We start from the raw sequence: 23,447 nt of genomic DNA on the forward strand, positions 1-23,447 counted from the left end.
TAGGCGAATTCGAGCAAAACTAAGAGCTACCGTTCGCTACCTGGTTGTGATTATTGGAACTACAAAAAAAGTGCAATTCCCAAAATGCTTGCTGGCACCTATATGGAACTCGACTTTAAATGTAATATTTTATTGAATTACCAACAGTGGGAATGATGAAAATGGATAATAAAGGTAAGAAAAAGTATTACCTTTCACTTGATATATATTGTTTCTGTTTCGGGAGATTATTAGAGCTTCGCAAGTGAATTTATGTCTACGAACTGATAGGTTATATGTTTGGTTCTTGGCGCAGATTATGCTAATCACGAAAAAAAAATTTGAAAACACATTGGAAAACACTAAAGACTGAAAATAATTGGTGATTCTCTATCCAGGATATGTAAACTTTACAGCTGACTCTATGTACTTTTGTTTCATGCGGTACAAAATCAAACATTAACATTTTTCTACCATAAAGTTAATTAATTCGAATATTTTCACTTGCCTTAACGTAAATAAACAAATTTCTTCCAATATTTCGCTATCTAAAATCCTGACAATTGAAAGGGTTAATCAAAAACTGCATTTTATTTCAGCTTTTTTCAAAAGTGTATGGAGTTTGACAGCGATTTTACTTTTCATCACTTTTTTTATGCAGCGCCTCTAAGCGGGCGATAGCTTGTCAAAAACGCCTATACAGATATTTGTGCATGCACAAATTTGGGACCCTGCCGTTTTCTCCGGACTATTTAATTTTCTCGATCTAATCTTTTAAATAACATAAATAGTTGGACTACTTTAAAATTCAGGAACATTAGTAGAGCCAGAAATCACAGCAACTGAAATAATTGATGGGTCCCAAATTTATGTATGCACAAATATCTGTATTTGTGGCAGCTCTGGTGCCTACTTAAAGGTTTTTTCCACCCCATCGGCAGGCAGCCATGTTTTCGCTGCCAACATCTCGTGTGTGCGAAAATGATATAGCATGTCAGCACTGCGTTTCACTCAATTGCCAGCAGTCTGATTTGTCTTTGTCGCTGTCAAATTTTGAGCCCACGACATGTTGTCTCTGACGTTTACTGCAGCTCGTTGAATAGAGATGTCGATGGGGTGGTTTTTTCATTTTAAGACTACTGAAACGACTGAAACTAATTAGCAAGCAGTTAAACACACACTGAAAATAAATTTCACGTTGAAATCATAGGAAAAGTTATGTAAATATTTTCCATCCAGCTTTTCCTGTACTATTTACGTGAATTTCAGGTAGTTCGCACGCATACTAATGCGTTAACGTGAAAATCAGATAGATGCTATTGTTTTTTCCAATAACAGTCACCTGAAAGTCACGTTACTGTCTGTAGAAAAATTTACGTGATTTTTCACGTGGAAAGGGCGTGTGGATTATTTTGAGTGCAGCCTTTTAGCTATAATTTAACTAATTTAAGCTGTTATAGAGCTTTCCAGTTATGTGTGTATTGGTGCTTGAAAATGAGGCAAACAACAACAGTAAACAAAAGAGATGCATTCCTTTGTCACCAAGGTACAGAATGAATTTCCTCTTCCGCTGGCTTAAATACCAGCAAATTTTCAAAATATGTGCATGAATTTAAAACAGGATGGAAAATTTAAGCGAAATATGTGCACTGAAATGCGGCAAACGGAGAAACACAACTAGTAATCGCTATTTTTCGGTTTGTTCCTCCAGCATCAACTGCTCCCCAAAATGAGGTAAACATCATGTATATACACGCGTATTTCGTGTGCGCTAGTGTGGGTGCTTGAGCTGTCAGAAAGCTCTATTTTCGGTATATTGTCTCGCCACCACTAAATTGAAGTTCGCGAGTCAGACTCGCGACGCGAACTTGACTCCCGACTTAACTGTCAATGCTTTTGACACATGTGTTATTTGTTTTCGATGACGGAAAATTCAAATGTTTAAAGTAATTTGGTTTTCAAATTATTATTTTTATTATAATCCGCGTTTATATAACCAATAATGTCCAATATTATTATTCAAAATGTACGCCGACAACATGCCAGCGTCAATACAGTGTATCATGCGTTATATGGTTATTATTTTCTAGGAATTTCTAAGAAACAGCTCGCCATCATCTACGGCAAATGCTTGTCCACGATTTGTTCCTGGTTTTCCAAATACGAGAGAAACGGATAGTTTCATCGCAAGCAACGCGAACAAATTTACAAAAAATTTACTATTGACATGCGCAGCTGGCTGATTCAATTATATATGAAAGAACCTATGTTGTTCCTTGATGAAGCAAAGCTCCGATTCCAGCTAAAATTTCACACCTCTATTAGTGTATCTTCAATTTGTGCCATATTGCATGAGTTCGGACTTACGCGCAAGACAATTGAACGCCGCGCCATCCAAATTCGCGACGAAGAGATCGTTCGATTTGTCAAGGAAATGATGTCGATAAAGTGGGATATTTATAACCTGGTTTTTTTAGATGAAGTCAGCTTTGATAGTCGTGATATGCTACGCCGGAAGGGGTATGGAGTAATTGGCCAAAAAGTTGTATATCGTGGTGAGTTTTGTCGCAAGCCTCGCGTATCGTTTCTCTGTTTTCTGGGTATGAGTGGAATGTTAGATAGCTTTTGGACTCAAGGAACATTCACCAGAGCAAAGTTTTTTGAATGTTGCAGAGACTTCGCTCTCCACAATAAGCAAGTTCAACGCTATCCCGGATTCCATTCGATCTGGATAATGGATGGAGCAAGGATTCATTGTGATCCTAACTTGATAAGATACCTACGGTCAATTGGCATTATCCCAATATTTCTTCCGGCGTACTGCCCATTCTTCAACCCTATAGAAGTAATCTTTGGGTTAATAAAGAAAGACCTCATTAGAAATAGACCTGAACATTCTTCAATCCTGCATGAAGTTTGCGAATCGATTAATCGATTTAAAATTTATCTGTGTACAAACATATTTGAGCATTCCGGATATTTTGCAGGGGGAACGTTTTTACCTGAAAAGGGTCTTGACCAAGATATAAACAGTTTGGATTTTATTATCGATAATAAAAATTAACATATTAAAAATATATCAAGTGATTTTTTATCAGACAGAACATTATTCTCTGAGGTATACTTCATTATTTATCAATAAGTTTCATTGATGATCCACGTCCGTACAGTCCACTACCTTCGCTGATAGTTTCTGACTAATATCACTTTCTTCAGGCTGCGTTGCCGATGACATCGCTGCAAATAGTTCAGATTCACCCTTCGCTCGAGATTCCATTGCATTAAGTTTGTCGACAACTCTCTGAAGCACGGTTAACGCTAGATCGACGACGCTACCACGATTCCTCTATGCAACGACTGCAATCTTGCTGCTTCAGATATAGCCGTCCATCGAAAATATTTCGCCAGTTCTAACGGTGGTGCCTTGGATGTCTTCAGTTTATCTCGTTCGTGTATCGGAGAAGAATTGATTAAGTTGGCCCAAAGCAGCCATGAACTATGATGCCCCTCGATGTCAGGATGTTTGCTGCGAAGCTCAGCGGCTAGTACAGATTCATCCACAGTACTGTTGGCACCAGATCGATCCGGGTTTTGTGGTAAAATTAATTTCTTTAAAATTTGTTGATACTGTGTGTTATTTTCGACATTTGTGGAGTAGACGTAAACAAAAATTTTAGTCGTCTGTCGCCAATTCCGCAGAAGTCTGGGAGAAACCGATGACACATAATAGAGCTTCTTTTTACACGCATCTTGCAATGTTACAAATTTTTGTATGTGTTCCAGTTTTGGATCATCTTCGGCCCATGTTGGAATATCATCTTTGAAGGTAACTGCTCTATGCACCTGCTTTTTTGCTACCTGCCAAAGTAACTCCAAAACTTCCGTCATATCATTTCCTTCTATACTACGCTTTTCGAATTCACGTGGGCGCTGCTGGGAACAATATAATTTTCGACAAAACACACCGGCGAAAATGAAAACTTTATCGCTGTCTCTATTTGTCTCGTCTGCTTCAAAATTCACCGATTCTTGCTGGTTAATCTCCTCGGTAATTAGTGCGTCGTTATATGCTTCTTCATATGCAAAAGCATTCCGTGATAATTCATCCTCAACGTCAGCAGCATCGTCGCACTCGGTCAAATATTCCTCTTGTTCGAATGATCTAGGGACAAAATATAAACAATTAAGAAACAAACATTTTGAATCAAATTATACTAAATGAACATACCGGTTCGCAACTGAATCATTAATCTCGGAATCGAACGGATTTGACCGCAGAATATGCTCGTTTGTTGCTGCCGTAGAAGTATCAGCATTGTTGTCATGTTGATGTCTGTTTAGCAAATAAAATGACCTAAAACAAAATTTTAATTTAATGCATACGATACAATTAATAATATTATAAACTCACGGTTCCATTTTTATAGATATCCAACGAAGAACGAGAAAGCGTTGCTCACGGCGCTGCTTCGATTTCAATTTGTTTACATTGGGAAACAACTAGGTCAGTGTGGCCGGTTATTTTGATTTTCAATGAAAAATTGTCGGCAGTGTATCGTGTTGCCAAATGCACTGCGCTCAAATTTTGATTTTTATCTGCATGGACAATACTGGCTGGTCCAAGTTGTCGCCGTCCATGGATGTTCAGTCCGCAAAATTTTGACAATTTCACACCCCTGGTCTTTACATGTCTTCAAGCGAAGACATTTCTCGCGTCACTTTTCATTTCGTCTAATGTAACAAATGTAAACAAATCCGGTTTATCACAACAAATTATTGCTCTTTTTAAACTCTATGTTATACAAAAACACCTGCCCAAATAGAATTATTTTGAGGTGAAAAAATTAGCATTATCAAAATGTCCAATGTGCACATTCGAATTACGAATGACTGACTGTTACTTCGGTCGTCCTCATCTGATGTCCAAAGTGCAAAAAAAAAATCAAAACAAACCCAATCTGTACATTGGACGTTTAGCAAGTGAAAGTTTTTTTTTCGCATTGTTTATGCATTTTAAGTGAAACAAGCGGTCTAACATTGAAAAATAACCTCGAAAATAGCGTAGCACGGCAACGCACGAATTTTACGGTGATCTCGCTTAATTTATGTGCAATAGCCTGGAAAAATAAAACCGTCCAAAGTACAGCATGAGATGGTAAACAGTCCAATGTAACTTTTTCCATAATAAACCAAAACTGCTTAGTTTTAATTAGATTTTTAAAATCTCCGTTAAATATTGAATGTTATTATTCATCAACCACGTTGAGTGAATGACTGAAAATTATTTCATTTTGAAACAATTTAAAGTTCAATTCGAAGAACTTCGATCTCGTTTTTCTCAATATGGTGGAATTGTTACATTGGACGAAATCTCGCGTCACTTTTGATTTCGTCCAATGTAACAATTCCACCATATTGAGAAAAACGAGATCGAAGTTCTTCGAATTGAACTTTAAATTGTTTCAAAATGAAATAATTTTCAGTCATTCACTCAACGTGGTTGATGAATAATAACATTCAATATTTAACGGAGATTTTAAAAATCTAATTAAAACTAAGCAGTTTTGGTTTATTATGGAAAAAGTTACATTGGACTGTTTACCATCTCATGCTGTACTTTGGACGGTTTTATTTTTCCAGGCTATTGCACATAAATTAAGCGAGATCACCGTAAAATTCGTGCGTTGCCGTGCTACGCTATTTTCGAGGTTATTTTTCAATATTAGACCGCTTGTTTCACTTAAAATGCATAAACAATGCGAAAAAAAAACTTTCACTTGCTAAACGTCCAATGTACAGATTGGGTTTGTTTTGATTTTTTTTTGCACTTTGGACATCAGATGAGGACGACCGAAGTAACAGTCAGTCATTCGTAATTCGAATGTGCACATTGGACATTTTGATAATGCTAATTTTTTCACCTCAAAATAATTCTATTTGGGCAGGTGTTTTTGTATAACATAGAGTTTAAAAAGAGCAATAATTTGTTGTGATAAACCGGATTTGTTTACATTTGTTACATTAGACGAAATGAAAAGTGACGCGAGAAATCAAAAGTGACGCGAGATTTCACTTTTTTGTAACAAAAATGTCTTCACTTCTGGCATCTCTGGTGGCAGCCCTGATTCGTCAGACTTTTGAGAAAAACTATTGACAACCTTGCTTGTGCTATGACCAGGCAATGTGATATATACAGGTGTGGCAATATTGCTTAAGTGGTATTAGTGCAATGAAGAAATTTCATCATGGTGTGGGTGGAATCGTAAATCGACCAATCACGATGAAGCGTGACGTCAAACTCCAAAAACAAACCTAATTGTCCGACGCGGTTAGTTTTTGGAGTTTGACGTCGTTTTATGATTTTTCGCTATTAATACCATCAAATGTCTTTATCTGCCACACCTTTTTAAACCTCATTGATGACCAGGCTGATGATTTTTAAAAGTGTCTAGCATCACTGATTACAGATTTCTGTTTAGTTTTGTCTTTGGCTTTATAAAGGTGGGGTTAAAATTTTAAGAATCCAGGTATTAAAATCTTTCTCTTCACATCGTTCATCACTATTTGTAGACTATCTTAAAGTTTCATTTTTCGTAGACGTGTGAGTATTGTCTATAATTTCTGTTTTAATTACAGTCAGACATCATCCAGTTAAATCATGAGTTCAACCGAGTTTAATATTGGAATCACTGATGAAAAAACCTCAAGCAGAGTTCTGAAGCCTCCAGGAGGAGGGCATTCTGACATTTTCGGATCTCCGGAAGTTAAAGCAAATCCACCGCGCCCAAAGTATAATCAACAAAACTCTTCCAATATGAATTGCGTTATGGGTACAGTTGACCCAAATATCAAAGTAGAGCAAATTCAGCACAACTTTGTTGAAACGGAACCAACTGCTAATTCTGCACAGGCGAAGGCGAATAATCCGGCTCAATCAGCTCAACAAGATGCTTCGCAAAATGCAGGAGGACGTGCTCGTGTTCCGCCCGGTGGCTTTTCTTCAGGTTTATGGTAAAACTGCTCAATGTTGTTGGTGTGACCGAAGCATACATCACGCTTTTTTGAAGCCTGTTGAAACCTCATGCATTTTGGAATGTTTACCTGATTTATCTGATTGCTTACTGCTACTCTTACAATGTTTTTCAACTTTACATACATGACATACTGTTAACCAAAGAACATTACCATACTGTATGCATTTCATGCCAAATCATATATGTGGACCATGATTTGGAGACCAGTACTTAATAATTCCTTTACAACCAACATTATAGAAGTGATCTCGAACGAAGCATTTAAACTGCACATTACATGTTTTATTCTCAAGGACTTAAGCTTAACTTCGCTATTCAAATCGATGCAGGTACTCAGAATCACTTAAATACTATCTTAAACAGACACTGTTCTACAAATTTGCATGATTAACAGTTCCACTTTTCGATTGATGTATTTAAAGTAAGCTGCCCGACAAAGAACCAATACGAATAAATAAAGCTTCAGTTCAAACTGTTGGGTTTTACCAGTTACTCAATAAATGTTCAAAACATGTATCCGATTTACCTTGCCGTATTAAGCGCAATTATGGACAATTGACAAACTTGTAAAAAGTCTATTTATCTTATTAAAGCAATCGGTCCCGTTAAAGTTGATATTTCGAAAATTTCACACAGGTATATGAATCTTACGAGGAACTATTGCGGTTTATTGCAATTTAAATTTTCAAATTGAAGCTATGATCTAATGCTTAAAAATCTGATGTAATAACATGATTGAAATGCAAAAGTCTAACAAAATAGTTTTATTGCATGGTTTAATCACCACGCTATCAATGCAGAAATTCATGGTGACATTAGAGACTGTGCTGAGACGGGAGCCGAAGAGTGGAGGAGAGGATGTGATTGCTGTTTAATATTTGCCTCTATCCTACAAACCGATCGGAGCCGGATCCGATCAGAAATTGCGCTTCGATCGGAATACATCTTATGCTATAACACGTCGATCGGGACGTTTCTGATCGGAACGAGTCCGATCGGAATGCAGAATCGAGGCGATTAATAGTATGTATTGCTTGTACAGTAGGATTTCGAATTTGGTATCAACTGCGTGTCGCCTATGTTGCCAAAATCGAGATTCGATTTTGACATGGAAAAATTCAATAAAAATGGGTCAAAATAAGTACAATTTTATCTTTTGTATTTACGGCGCTATGGGGCTGCTAGTTGGCAGCAAAAAGAGTGCTCATTTGGCTACCTACGGGGCAGCCGCCCCATAGCGCCGTAAATACAAAAGATAAGACTATACTTTCTCAACAATGTTATAGATAATAATTAACTCTACAATTGCCCTTTAGACCACTTTTTCGAATTCTATTTCGCTGAAGCGCTATAGTCAAATGAGCATCTACTGAGCAAAAAATCGAAAATGAAACCAGTTGAACACCAACAAAAATAAACCTGTACTCGGTTCGTTTACATGTTGGTTGAACTTCGGCCTTATTGAATTATTGGTCTTTATAGAGTCGCACAAAGAGGGAAACCAGCAATATGCAAATGTGTGAAAATTGTCAAAAAACATGGTGAGAATTTTACGATTGTTTCTGAAGTGGAACTTGAAAAGGTAGATAGGATAGAACGTGCGATTAAATACCTAGATCAGAAGTAACAAAAGAAATAGATGAAATATAGTTCTACACTGGGCTTGTTTTCGTTAATAACATACTAACTAACGCACAGTGAGGAAGATAAGTTGTTTTTCGCACTTATTTAGACGCCGCCAGTTTTGTGTTCTACAAAATACCTATTTCTATGCAAACAATGCAAGAAATCGATTGGTGACGATCCCAACTCATGTTTCGGAAAGACATTTCACCCAATTCTCTTCTCAATATATCGTAACACTCAATTAAAACGAATAAAACTAACTGAAAGGCCGGGGAGTAAACTCGGAGAGCACGAGTTCACGTGAAAATATAAGGAGAGTTGAATACCATCGGTTTCATGACGTGAAGAAATAACGAAAGCACAATTTTCCCGATTCTGCCCCAAACACTTCGTAGAACTTATTTAGGCTGTGGGTCATTTCGCAACTTTTTACTTACAATTTAACAACCAGATAGTTATTACTTCTCGAGTGGTTCCCGGATTGAAACTAGATGAATTTTTTGTGTTCATTTATCGAGCTGTCAAAAATAACCATGCTTTAAAGCATAAATAACTTAATTACTGATCGGTCCAGTTTTAACTAAGAGTTAATAATATTCGGCGAAATAGTTCACAGCCTTAAACACTTTATAGGGGCGAATGCACAATAGTGTTAAACCTCTCAAAAAAAAGTAATGACAAGAGCTTTACATATTTACTCACCTTGGACTTCATAGATAGACAAGATCAACAACGAGCCACACGGACCGCTTGCGCATGCATTAGACTCAGTCAACTAACTATTTTTTTTAAATAAGTGCTCCCCTCATGCAATTGAAAAATTGTTGCCTCGCGTCCATTTTGGTCTATTAAAGATCAAGCCTGTCTAAGCGACGTTAAAGCCAAAGGCTTGTGTGAAAGGTAATCAAAGCATAAAACTAGAAAATGTAAAACGTAACATTTTAGCTTCTATATATCAGAATCATTTACCAACAGCATAATTTTAAATTACATTTTTATTTTTGGTTTTGAATTTTAAATAATTTATATAAATAAGATTATTTATACACCATTCTCTTTGTCTCGGATTTTTTCGTTCTCTTAGCATAGGTATTATAGTGTGATTTATCGTAATATGGACATAGAAACATAATGAAAGCGTTAGTAAATCCTAGGTCTGCAAATCCATACTACACGTTAACGCATTGTTAGGTGTTGTGCCAGTGGTTGGTGAAGCTGGAGATGACGCACTTTTCGTGATAATACTAAACTCGGATGTATGTTTTTCGGGTGTTATCACCATAGATTCATTTTCGGTTACCGGCTCTGGTCGAGTATTAGAGGTGGAATTCTAGAAATAAGAATAAAACAAGATTTTAAATTTATCCGCTATGAGCCTTGTTTTCCAAAGCAGCAATCATTATTTTAGGTTAGTATAACATTAAACGAAATGAAAACTTTTTCACGACATAATTCTATACTATTAATTTTATTCACAACAGATACGTATTTCGCCTACGATTTGCAGGCATCACCAGTTTCTGTTTCGCGCACCAAGAAAAGGCAGTCGCAAACGCAGAGTGATAAATTTGCTGCATGCTTTACCACACCAAGAGCCGCACTCTGCGCGGCTGGATTGTACACCCTGCGCTGGGTCAGTTGAAGTGGTGTGATTGAAAAAAAACATTTTTACTGTTGCGTCGCCTGATCCGTACTAACTTAACATAGACCATATTAGTTGTTCAGTGCAGCGTGTATTTTCACTTTTAAAAGGGCAGAAAATTTGTAAATACAAAACAATTTTTTTGCGTTAATTCCGCACGGAGTGTGGCAAAGGGCAGCACCAAGTGTTGTTTGGATGATCACTCACTGGGCGATTTTCACCGAGTGCTGTCGTTCGCTCCCACTCCGCTTTCGCTCGTACGCTGTGTGCATATTAGCTGTAGAGGTGTGTTGCCGAATCGCTCTGTGCGACAAGGCATAATATTGGAATATTGGGCGCATAGTGTGAGCGAATGACAGCCCTGGCCACAGGTGAGGAAAGAGCTTCGATGTGTTTCACTAATTTTTCCTGGAATTTTTTTTTCACTAATGTATGGATGTTTAACATATAACATATTTGTTTATTCAACCCGAAATGAAATGAGATAAATTTTATCTATCAAATAGAAGCAAATGAACACCAAAAATTCACCCAATTCCAACCTGGACTGAATAAATAAATTCGCTTTTATAGAAACATATCTTCATCCTCACCTCATATATGCTCTCATTGAGTAAAACAACTTTCAATCTGTCAAATATGAAATGATTCACATTCTGAACTGATTTTAACCACTCGAGGAGAAATAGCCATCAAACTTTCAAATTTTAACTAAAAAGTTAAAAATTTCCCGGAATGGCTCACAGCCATAGTCACTCTAAAGCAACCATAAACAATGTTTTTACTAATGGTTCATCCAAAAACGACGCAACAAAATCAGATTACTTTTAAAGCACAATTAGGATAACCAACCTATTTTGGACCCCATCAGCTGCTGTACATAATTTGGACACTTACAGCAAAATTAAATGGAAGTGTCCAAATTATGTACAGCTGCTGATGGGGTCCAAAATACGTCGGTTAACCTAGCCACCATGAAACACAATTCATGAGCAATTACGCAGTAATGCAAAACTGTAACGCAATGTAGTTGAATATGTAGCTGTATCCAATTTTTGCGAGACGTAATTTATGACATGATTCGAAAATACGATTATGATCTGTTTGTTCTATCATGCACAAACGATAGAGCAACTAGTGAAACTATCATAAGAAATAGTTACGCTATAACAACCGTAACGCTTTATTGTTTCACGTCCAGATGCAGATTAGCCTAATTATATCAAATTTACTTTCTCAAAGCCAATTAACATTGTTTATGTGTCGCCAAAATGTAACCAAATTCATAAGCCATGCTAATAGACTTCTTTTTTTGGATCATCTTGGATTAGTCCTTTTCGGTTTTATTTCAGAGCTTTACCGATATAAATATTATGTAATGGAACTGAAAATGTTCGATAATGCATCTAAAACATGTATTTAGATGGAAAGTTTTATACTAAACCACTTTATTTTCAAAAGGTCCCACTTGCCTCGGGTGCTCTGAAGTGCCGCCTTCATTTCCACCCATATATGGTCGGTGTTAAGTCAGACCGAACTAAGTAACAAAACTGTGATTTCGAGAAAAACGCGTTCAAAATTTGCTGCACTGTATGGTTTATAGCTATCAATCGTTTGAAATCATCTCATATCTCTGGCTGTTTGCTTAGGTAATCCTTGATCGTTTGCTGTCATTAACTCAGTTTTTAAACTTTGCGACTTGGTCCGGTCTGATTTAACACCGACCATATTTAATGCCATTTATCAAATTATGTAACTGGTTTTCGTGTTTAACTTATTGGTACATGCGTTGGTGTTGCATCTTTCATTTCTAGAAAAGTTCAGTTTGAGAAAATTTGGTTGAAGCGATTTATGGACTCCGTTCCCACTTGCCCCGGAGTACCTTAATGCAACAAAAGCCTTTTTCTTCTACTACTACTACTTTTGTCAATTCCCCACTCCAGCCACTTGTAAATCTTCTTCTCGGCAATCCCTATAAATCGACATAAAAACTTTTTTACGGTTTTGAACCTCCCTATTGGTAATGGCCACCCTATCCCCCCTTTCAGAGATCCAGTCACTTGTACAACTACTATTGTTCCAAATGCCAGAGAAATGCACCATTTTCCTCATTTGAACCTTCTACTTCCCTTGTAAGAGACCATCTCCCTCTTTTGACAACCCCCCTGCGCTGTGTTTGACAAACTGGCAAACGTTTGATGAAGAACCATCCAGACGTTCTAGAGTTATGGCGGAACATACATTCATGATCACGTTCTCTCACTCTGTTGGCTCCTTTCCTGTCAGCTTGCCCTTCAGTCACGTATCAGCATGCGTACAAAATTTCATTACATTCCGGAATTTTGCCGCCCTAACCTGTAAGATAATTTTGAATCATAGCCTTATTTAACACGGGTTGTCTTTTTTGTATAAATACATATACAAAATCAATCGAAAGTCTGAAAGTAATAGTAAACTCTATATAAACTTATTATTATTTTCGGGAGGGGGATTGTCGACAGAAAATGACTCCGGAATGCACTGCAAGTAATTGTTTTTTTACAGTGCAAGATGAGCCATCAATAACATTATCATCGATATTATTAATATCTTAATTTTGCCCCCATACTGTTATGAACATGCTCATAGAGTTGAAGCATACTGCATATTAGTACATATTTGTGTTAGATATTGGTTTAAACATTAGCAAGTATGTTAACTTACCACATTGAGAGTGCTTGTTTTTACCGTCGAATCGCACCCCACATCCGCATGAATGTTTGTTTTAGATAGTAGCTTACTGACATTAGTTACAGAAGAGGGACTAGAATTTTGATTTCCATCACGCGGTGTGGTTAGCATTGGCGGTTGCTTCTGTATACAAACATGCTTCGTTGTGTCATTTATGGCTGCGGTTACTGCTAAAGTAACCACTTGATCGTCTTCGACATTTTCTTCCATTTCATGTTCATTCTGATCCTCCTGATCCTGAAAACAATACAGAAAAGTTATTGTTACACTATCTTACAGCAAAAGTTAAATGTCATACTTCTTCAGGGCACAGGTCAAAAGCCATCTGGAGTACATTTTTGGCAGACTGAGATCTTTCAAGGACGAAACTGTTTGTGCTATCATTGCTCTGCGCGGGAGGAGACCAGGAATTGTAATTATACTGTCCACCAGATCCTCGGTGTCGATCCAGCTCGTCTTGTAACCACTCCACAGCAAGTGCCCATTGACGTGCCAACTGCACCGTGTTGTGTAGCATATTTAATGCAATCCGACTGCGGTTGAAGAGCTGAACCATACATTTTATGCACTGGTAGGCGCGTTTTTGGTAGTTCATTTTGTTTTGCTGTATTATGTCAAGAAGTCCTTCTCTGTCATCTGAGATACCTATTATGCAATCAAAAAAGACATTATTTCGATATAATATGTGTTTGTTCGATTTTTATCTTTCTCGAAACTGTCTCAAACTGTGAGAATAAATATACCAAAAAAGGTTTAATCATTTATAGATTGAGCAACACTTTTGTCCCGTATCTATTATTTTAGTTTTCCACTCCTAACCATCAAACACAAGAAGAAGCTCACCCAGAATGGCGTTGTGAATCCTATGATTTTGCCAAGAATCTTCAATAAGCAGTATATGAAGTAACAGCTCCGTGGGATGCCTCATATCATGCCAGTATGCGCATCCACATTGCCATAATAGTTCGGCAAGCAATGACCGGGAAAAATGTGGATTCTCCCAACTGCAATACTGTAAAAGTTTGACACCTTCCTCACCAATGTTGGTGTCTTCAATCAGTCGTTTGACATAACTGCAAAAAAAAGCTGTGGTAAAACAAGGAAACTGTATGTTACTGTTGATTTTTCCTTACCTTACTCTATTAAAGAGATATTCATTGCACTCTGGCGAAAGCGGCATCAACGTATCATAAGTTATTTGCGGATCAATATAGATGTTTGGTTTGACGGGTGCAGCGCTATTTGAGTTCTGGCATCTACTAGATACATCACACGAGCGCACTAAAACCGAGACAACATGGTGCAGTTTGCTAAGATCTGGATACTGGTACTTTATTTGACCTCCTGGGCCTTCATCCAGAACAACTTTCATGAAAATGGCGGGAACGTTTAGCTAAAATGTTATGTGTGATTTTTGCGGTAAATGAAAATGAAATAACAGATTTATTTACCCTGATCAATTGTTGTTTCTCGTGAACTCCAAGCCCAGCATATAGGCTGAATAAATTGAAATATTGTGGTAAATGTTTTCCGTAATCAGTAACGTCTCCTTTTAGTAATGAAAGTACGGCAATGAGCACTTGCTCGCATAGGTTACTACCTTCGTAGCCAGTTAGCGGTTCGTCTTCAGCAGCACAGTGACAGAAAAATACGATTAACTTCCCAAACACTGATCTTATTTCGGGCGATGGTGCTGCTAGTATGTATTCACTTAGCCTTGTGGGTGGGTCGAGTAGTGCATTTCCCGCAAACCATTGCCTAACCATTGCTGATGTTCGAAAATGCTGACACAATGTTTCATACCTTAAAAAATCGACCCAATGAAACTTTTTGTTAGTCATAAAAATTTAATTCTCAGTGCTTGGAAAACCGATTTGCACGGTCAATAATGCTAACTAATATTAAATGTTATACAAGTGATACACAGTATACTCTTACCAGTCGATAGCCATCCCGCGAATAGTTTTCTTTGCGCGAAATCCTGAGTGGAACAAAAATTGTGATGCAAGCTGTATACTTTGTAGGGAGAGTTCCTCAGCGGCTGGTGGCTAAAATAGCCGACAACTTAATCGCATGCTTAGGTTTATTTTTATCTGAAACTTACCAGTTTTTCAATTTTCTCACTTCTCTGCAGCTGTGGTAAACTAACTAGTTTTTTGATAAATGTAAAAAACTCTACCGAAAATAAACTTTTCGCATGAAGAAAGCGTATATTTTGTGTTCTGCAAAGTGTCACGAATATTGTTGTTAGATGATTTATCCGTTATAAATTCTGATTCTAGTTATTCAAATGAATCAATTTCGTAATCATAGATCGAATAATGCAACATTAAACCAGGCAGGGTGTGATTTAGCCGTGAAAACAATGGATGGTTTACATTGCACTGTACGAAATACAACTATTAACACTAAATGCGAGGTTTAAATAGTTGCTTATGCGACCTTTTATAACATCAACCCCGAAGAAATATGAATACATGAATATACATACCTTACACTATGTTCAATCGGCGCTGGCATTGGTAAAATACAATGTTTGCTTTCTGCTAGAGATAATTGCTCTACACAGTTTGTGTACGTAACCGGAGTGTGATCGCACCGCGTGTAGAACAACATGTACGCATTCCACCATCTTTTCTGGCGCCTGTATTGCATCCTTTTCAAATTGTTATCGTACACTTCCCCCATGTAATCACCCCCAAAACATTGGGCTTTCATTTCCTCGTCTTCGTGCATCTTGCATTCTGAAACTTCACCGTCGTCGAATTTATACCATTTTTCAGAGCCGTCTGGTCCCCTAGGGATAAACCATCATTAGCAACCGATCAAATATATATACATATGTAGACACAAACCTATGAAGAATATAGCTGAAATAATGCCCACCGGATGCCTGCCCACTATGTACAACGATTCCTGTTAATTGATAACAAGTTTCGGTTGAGTCATCAGGCTTACTGTCGTCAATGTCTATCACTTCTCCTTCGAGTTTAGCCAGTCCAGAAACTGCAAGAACAATGACAATTTGAGCAATGACAATTTATGGGTAGGTATTTTTGCTTTGTACGGGAATAAACAAATTATGCACAGTTCACATTGCAACTGCAATTGCAATTTTTACTAGTAGATGGAAGGAAAAATAGTTTTCAACCCTCCGTTACTCGCGCTGTACAACGCCTGTGAACCGTTAACTTGATCTCGGTATATCTCGGGATTCCAACAATAAAGAAAATTACTGTTTTCAGCAGAGTTGATCAGCAGACCAAGATCTTTCAAACGGCAGAAAAAGTTTAATAAAGTGGCGTTAGTATTCGAGTGAATTCTGTTAGGTTTTAGCATGCTTGTAAAGCGAAATTGGCGCGAGTAACGAAAGGTTAAAAATAATTCAAAAAATTTCCAAATCTCCTTTATACGTCCAGTTAGTACACAATCATGAGTCACACACAATTGAGGGTCATTTTACTTTAACTGCCGATTTATATTTGTATATTACTTATTGATTGATCAAATTAATAGTGCTACCTTTGAGTAATAATTATATCAATCAATAAGCGTAATATCAAGGATAAATCGAAAGTTAAAGCTAAAATGATCCAAAATTGTGTGTGACCCATGTACTTCATATGAGGGGGTAAGAATTTTTTTTTGTGAAGAACGAACATTGGAAAAACTATATGCAGACTTAATAATTGACTATCTAGGTCCTTTATTATACGGCAGTAAAATAATTCAGATACGACGGTTGAGGCAGAAACGCTCGGCAGTGGAGAGAACAAAAATCGATTGGAAAAATTATCTGAGCATTGCTAGTTAGAATTCGGCCACATACCGACGAGCAAGGGGCCAGTTGAACATGCTCCTATGGAGTAAAAAACGTCAAAAGGAGGACAGAGTTCGTGAAGAATTAGAACAATTTCGAGCTAATAACACGCGCAAGTTTTACGAGAAGGTAAACTTGTAAACATTACACATCGAAACCTGACATGAGTAGGGACAAGGAAGGGAATCTAATCACAAACGAGCGCAATAGTAATGTCCCAGTACCTGATCTCCAAGAAGTCAAGTGAGAAGTCGGATTGCTGAAGACCGACAAAGGACCGCCTACCGATAGAGCTTATAAACATGACCGAGAAACGATGGCAACTGCTCTACACTAGGTTATTTACATTCTTTATTGATTTCAAAGCAGCATATGATACAGTCTAGAGATGGTCGGGTTTCATATTTTCCAAGCCTGAACCCGACCCGGGCCCGAAATTTTTTTTTCTGTCAAACTCGGACCCGACCCGAACCCGAAATTTTATTTTCATGCAAACCCGAACCCGAAATATATTTTTCTGTCAAACTCGGACCCGACCCGAACCCGAAACTTTATTTTCTGTCAAACCCGAAGCCGTCCCGAGCCCAAATTTTTATTTTTCTTCGAATCCGAACCCGTTATGAACTCGAATTTTATTTTACTTTTCATAAAACTCACACAGGGTGTCGATTATCCAGCGAAAATAAAATTCCCTGACTTTTCCAGGTTTTTCCAGGTGTATTTCTAAAAATTCCAGACGCAATATATCTCCTTAATTTCACTTATCAAAGTGTTTATTTGGCTAAATTGGTTGTTTACTCTTGAATTATCATTTCCTAATGAATTTAATTTTCCTTTTTATTTCAAATTCATCTTTTTATGCAAAATTTCTAAGTGCAAAATTAAAATTGATTCGAACTTAATTAAGGCACATCGGAATTAAAGAATCAAGCTTAATAAAAATTGCAAGATGTCCTTTCGGAAAAAAATGAAATAGTCTGCTGGTTTATCAAAGGGTTGTGGGATGAGCCGTTTTGCCTGTTAGATCACATGTAACGAATGGGTATAAATCCGCTTCAAACATTTAACTATGCAAAACAATAAACTTAAAAGTTGGTCTTTAGTTTAGAACATAATCAGAAGACATTTTCGAACACAAAGTCCGATTTGTCTGAGCAGCTATTTCGTTTTGTTATCAAAATTTGAGGAAATAATTGTTCCTCAGGAATATAAAAAATTTTGAGCCCAAATGCCTCAACGAGCATCGCAGCATCGTTATATTATTTAGAACCTGACCTGTTTTTATTCGACCTAGTTGTAGCCAGCTTTTGATATTCAGGAACACTTCGGGTTTGCGACTCTATTGACCCTTTGCTCGAAGTCGAATTTCGAAGATATGACTAAATTGTTAGACTAAATCAGAATTTTGAAGCTGAGGGTCTTTCATTAGAATACGCATTCGTAGGGTTTCACTGGTGATCGATATGAGAATTAAAATGAAAGTCCGGGTTCCGGCTCGTTCAGGTTGAACATCGCAATAAATTTTCAAAGGCTTATCTAGGTTCAGTTTGATTAGTCCTCGTTCCAGTTACAGTCCGATCTCGGTCCGGAAGTCTGGAATTATCTGGAGGCACAATTTGCTGGTATGGCCTTTTTATGCCACTTTCCGTACAAAATAAGAAATTTTCTATTCACAATTTGTGATCTAAACATCCAATTAATATCAAAGAATCCAAAAGATATTGGTAATGATCGATTAGATTGTGAGCACTTTCCTTTGAAACCTGAATCGATCAAATCGGTTTAACCGTTGTTGAGGTTTAAAGCAGGTCAGTCGCACATTCATGCATTTCGAAATTTCGAAACTCGGGAATTTATACACAGCAGATGGTTGCGCGTGAGTAAAAATAACGTGTCGTATTCTAATTGATTAAGGCATACGCGAAAGCCTTGAATGAAAAGGTGCCAGATATTTGAAGTAAATGTTATTCTTGCGAAGTCTTAACTTATCCGGTATATTTTCTTCCCATGTCAAAAATCCCTGACTTCAAATGAAATTCCCTGACATTCCCTGACTTTTCCAGGTTGAAACGAATTTCCCTGACATTTCCAGGTTTTCCCTGATTTTCCAGGTAATCGACACCCTGGTCACATCTCTATGTAAATTTTACCAGTCTTCTTTTCGTATTTATCGTTAATATTCAAACTCTGAAATTCATTTGAAATTTAGGTTTCATCAGTTTCCCTTTGTTTTGATTAAAATTATAAAAAATCAAGTTATACTAGAATTGTTTTCTTTTTACTTTTTGTGGGAATGCATTCCAAGTTTTCTATGAAACCGTATAAAAACGAAACGAAAAATTAAGTTTTTAAAAATCTTTATACTAGCTTAAGTAAAAGCTTATAGCTTAAGTATAGCAGATATAAAAGAGTTTGCTTTTAAAGACACTTAAACTTACAACTATTCCGAAGCATGAAACTTTTTTGAAATCGGAATACAAACCAGCAACTTGTGATATCAGACATTTCTAGTCTTCTATCAATCGTTCTTTGGTGCACAGTTACGACATGACCCAACTTGGTGACAAAAATTTGAAGACACTTGACACTGTTTTGTTGCGATCTGTCTTGCGGCAGGTTATGCAGGTACGCACGTACCCGGTAAAAAATGCCAGAATGACGATAGCATCGTTGGCTCGTTGTGTCATGTAATTTCGGTGCGACACATCTTCTCCGTCCTAGCACCATGCATGGCAAACGGTGTGGTAGTGTGGTTTCAAATAACGTTGCCAACAAGGACGATTCTCAGTACACTGGAGTCGCATTTTACGCGGTTTGTTTTTTACGCGAATTTCGGAATTTACACCATTTTGATTTATTCGGAACGTATCCTTCGCTTGAGTGTAACTCCATCGAGGCGGTTGGTTTTTCATTTCTGCTAGACGTACAACTGGTAAATATAATAATCAAACGTCTGAGAATAGTAAATTCTAATCTATTCTTAGTAAATCGTAAAAGTAGCCGTCAACCGAAATATCGTGCTAAAATGAAACAGTTTTTAATATATAAATGCTAAATGAAAACTGCATCAATAATGACACCTAATTTTCTATTGCTTGTCTACACTATACCAACAACAAATGGTAGGAAAAAGCGACGTCATTTCAATGGTATATTTTGTGTGACTGATCAGAATGTTTGCTTATTATCATGTACGTATTCGGGGTAGTTTCGACGCATACAAGGCACTCTTGATACAGAAACAATACGGAGTGACGGTATTGACTGAGACTGTAACACTGCATGCTTGCAAACGAATAGAAAAGATGTAACCATTTCGGCCCAGTTTGTTAATCGGACAATCGGACATTGGACAGAGGGGTGACGGGGTTTAAAAAGCAGAAATTTGATGGACGTCACATTTCAATCGTCCCTTTAACACGTTTACAGTACACATAATTTGAAAAAGGCAGTTGAATATTATACTTAACTACCATTCGCTTACCTGTATATGGCTCCATATCCAACCAGCGAGGAAATTCAAAGTAATCGTTAAACTTTATCGCACACACTCTCTCGTAATCATACTCAAACCGCTTAAGTTGAATAGCTAGAATAGGTGGCAGCTTACGCACACACAACCGTTTTACGGTCACCACCTGCAAACCAAGAAAATAAAAAATATAAATAAATTTTCCCTTGGATATCAAAGCAAATATACCTTTTTATCACATTTATCACAATGGTAAGCATCCGCGCCTTCTAAAATTTCTCCCTTAACATATTGCTCTAGGGAATCAGTTAGCGAACTATGATTTCTTATATCTACACTGAATGCACTAAACGGCTCGTCTTTACTATAACGATGTGGACAATCTTGGCAAATCTTCTGATCGCTGAAACATCCACCAAGCGTAGCACCCATCAGTTGAGGATAGCCCAATGCTTTGAGTCCCTCATCGAGACTTTCAAAGAGGGACATGAAAAATTCAACGGCATCTTGTTGCTCACGAAGATTTACTGGTTCGCCTTGAAGTCTAGAATATATTGGGATAAAGATGCATAAAAAAGGGAATAATATTTTTTAACTTACTTAAAATGACTCCATAATCCCCTAGGGGTGTAAAACTGTAACGAACTATGGCCTAGATGAGCGAAAATAGCTTGCACATATTTTAAGATCCCTACATGGTAATTCTTACGAACCATGTCATCACATTCTTGAACAGTCTGAAAAATATAAAAGCACATTAATTATACACACATTACAGCTAAAAACTTTTTACATACTTGAGAATCTAATTCTCCACTAAAATCTTCATTAGGATCGGTGGCAGCTCCCTGCGCTGACAATATTCCGATTCGCAGTGATGGCACCATGAATAACTGTTGCAAAACAGAGTTCATATAACAGGTAGCACCTGCATTTTTCAAACCACAGAAGCCTTGGATAGGTCTAGGTCCAACTGGCGGCAAATATTCCCATTCGCGAAGCGGATCAATATCTGTGCAGAACATGTCTAGTAAAGTTTTAACCAATATTTTCATATTTTCCGAGGAATTTTGACACAGAGCTACAAGCAAATCGCACGCTGCCGAAATCGTATGCGGATTGCGACACACGGGCGGAGGAGAGTTGATGTCTAATATTTGTCCATTGCGGCGTAGATGCAAATACTGCCGTGAAGCACTGAAGAGGTAATCATCTGTAATCTCCTGTAACAATTTAAAAAGAGTTAAAGTTGAAGTGGCAAGTGTTTTTCGCTATGCGATAAAAATATTTATAAGAAGGAGAACTAATAAAGTCGGAGAATCATTGCATGCAATTAATGCTAAGTACATATTCAGTTTCCAAATATTATACCAAATTCAATAGACATAGCTTAGGGGGGGAATACCTATAAACGATAGAGAGAGAAGACAGAGATTGGAAAATTGTCTGAGCATTGGCACCAGAAAAAACTTGGCCAAATGAATACAGGAAAAAGTACCAGATGGAAAACAGAGGCCGTGACTATTTCGGGCTAAATACTCACTCCAGTTCTACGAGAAGATGAACCAATCTCACAAGGGCTAAACACCGATGCTTTACACGACAAGGACAAGTAAAGGAATCTGATGACAAATGAGCGTGGTCGATATGTGGAAGCAATTCTTCGATGAACGGAGTGGTGAAGCGGAAGTTAACCTAAGAACGTCCATAGAAGATAGTAGTGTTCTAGCAATACTACTCTTCATGATCTCCGAGAGGTTTACCGAGAAATCGGGTTGCTGAAGACCCTCAAAGGCACCTACCTGCAGAAGCTCACAATACATTGACTTATTTCCATGATCTGGGAGGCGGAGAAGATACTAAATGGGTGAATAAAAGGAATTTTTTGTCCAATCCAAAAAGGTGGTCGGCATGACTGTTGCAACGCTGATAAGGCTGCTGTCACCAATAGCACAAGGTTTCGCACAGTATTATCGTGCCACCATGGACCAAATTTACTCCATCCGACATACCTTGCGAAAACGTCGGCAATAGAACGCGCCTCGCATCACATCTTTTTTAATTCAAAGCAAAATACGATACAATTGATAGATCAACTATAATAGCAGATACTACAAGAACATCGTTTCCGGACAAACTGACGCTGCTGATCAGAGCAATATTGGATCGAGTGGTGTGTTTCGTGTGATGCGACTCGGAAATGTTCTCGAATTCCTTCGAGACACGACAAGGTCTGAGACAAATTTACGTCCTCATCATGCATGATTTTTAAGATCGCACTTCAGAAATGATCTGACATCGAGCGGGTATCGAAACAAGAGGCAAAGAGAAGAAACTACCGAAAGAACGGATGTTGTTTGTCACTTCTACAAAAAGGACAATCGGCGTTCCAGGGAGACTTTGAGGCCGTGCTTTACAGATTCCAAAACTTCTACTAATTGCGGAAGTACAACGCGTCCATATTCTCCATATTCCATGTTTACCATGTTTTCGTGGATTTCAAGGCAGCTTACGATGCAGTCGTAAGTCGATGCAAACTGTTATGGCAGATAATGCATGTGAATGGATTTCCCAATAAAAGGAGGTATTTGATCAAGTCTACTCTAGAATGAGTTATGTGCTCTCGAGCTCGAGTCCCTTCGTATCGTGTGAGTGGACGATCCTGTACGTTTCAGTAAGAGAAGCCAACTGCTTGGTTTCTCGTACGATCTGAGAATTAATGCGTCGATAACCAAATATATGAAAAGTAGAGGCTCAAGAAAGGGCATCCCTTCCACGGACAGTGACTATTGACGGGGATGAACTCGAAGTGGTTGACGGGGTTATACATTTGGGAAATCTGGTCAACAAGTAAAAACCAACGAGTCACAACTAAAGATTCAACTACGTGTTCAAACGGAAATTGGGCCTACTTTGCGTTTGCAACACGTTTCAATCTAAGAGCAACTTTTCAAAATAGCGTAAGTGCGAATTCAAGCTCAAATCAAGCAATCTAAAATCAAATTTAAAACAAATAATAAGTTAAGCAGATGAACGCCTTGAATATCTTCATAGCCTTGATGGTGGCAGGAAGCCTGGTAAAGCCACACGGATCAGGAAGGCCTTCGCAGGTCTGCGAAACATTTGGTGCTCAAAGCTTCAAGC

The 23,447-nt window shown here is 37.7% G+C and overlaps 3 protein-coding genes and 1 pseudogene across 3 annotated transcripts in view; 2 read left to right on the plus strand and 2 right to left on the minus strand.

The window, feature by feature from the left end:
• Positions 1–1,981: 1,981 nt before the first annotated feature.
• On the plus strand, positions 1,982–3,043 carry LOC128735822 (uncharacterized; annotated as a pseudogene).
• A 254-nt stretch (positions 3,044–3,297) lies between these two features.
• LOC128735823 (uncharacterized) lies at positions 3,298–4,398 on the minus strand. Its single transcript, XM_053830307.1, has 3 exons — positions 4,391–4,398; positions 4,208–4,333; positions 3,298–4,141 (listed from the first exon to the last, which is right to left on the minus strand). Exons 1-3 carry the CDS (start codon positions 4,396–4,398, stop codon positions 3,298–3,300), a joined length of 978 nt encoding a protein of 325 aa, XP_053686282.1.
• A 2,050-nt stretch (positions 4,399–6,448) lies between these two features.
• LOC128738363 (microtubule-associated protein Jupiter) lies at positions 6,449–7,493 on the plus strand. The gene is made up of 2 exons (XM_053833416.1): positions 6,449–6,506; positions 6,616–7,493. Exon 2 carries the CDS (start codon positions 6,638–6,640, stop codon positions 6,992–6,994), a length of 357 nt encoding a protein of 118 aa, XP_053689391.1. The 5' UTR covers positions 6,449–6,506; positions 6,616–6,637; the 3' UTR covers positions 6,995–7,493.
• A 2,125-nt stretch (positions 7,494–9,618) lies between these two features.
• LOC128738354 (probable ubiquitin carboxyl-terminal hydrolase FAF) overlaps positions 9,619–23,447 on the minus strand; it is a 34,365-nt gene continuing 20,536 nt past the window's right edge. The window contains exons 6-19 of the mRNA XM_053833406.1: positions 21,101–21,526; positions 20,904–21,040; positions 20,532–20,847; positions 20,316–20,469; positions 15,867–16,017; positions 15,503–15,808; positions 15,116–15,233; positions 14,950–15,059; positions 14,463–14,814; positions 14,145–14,404; positions 13,855–14,084; positions 13,310–13,656; positions 12,985–13,248; positions 9,619–9,969 (exon numbers count right to left, since the gene is read on the minus strand). Coding sequence (XP_053689381.1) covers positions 9,790–9,969; positions 12,985–13,248; positions 13,310–13,656; positions 13,855–14,084; positions 14,145–14,404; positions 14,463–14,814; positions 14,950–15,059; positions 15,116–15,233; positions 15,503–15,808; positions 15,867–16,017; positions 20,316–20,469; positions 20,532–20,847; positions 20,904–21,040; positions 21,101–21,526 — 3,351 coding nt within the window. The 3' untranslated portion in view covers positions 9,619–9,789. The remainder of the gene's footprint in view (positions 9,970–12,984; positions 13,249–13,309; positions 13,657–13,854; positions 14,085–14,144; positions 14,405–14,462; positions 14,815–14,949; positions 15,060–15,115; positions 15,234–15,502; positions 15,809–15,866; positions 16,018–20,315; positions 20,470–20,531; positions 20,848–20,903; positions 21,041–21,100; positions 21,527–23,447) is intronic.

The sequence above is a fragment of the Sabethes cyaneus genome, chromosome 2 (assembly GCF_943734655.1).
Source record: "Sabethes cyaneus chromosome 2, idSabCyanKW18_F2, whole genome shotgun sequence".
NCBI classification, from domain to species: domain Eukaryota; kingdom Metazoa; phylum Arthropoda; class Insecta; order Diptera; family Culicidae; genus Sabethes; species Sabethes cyaneus.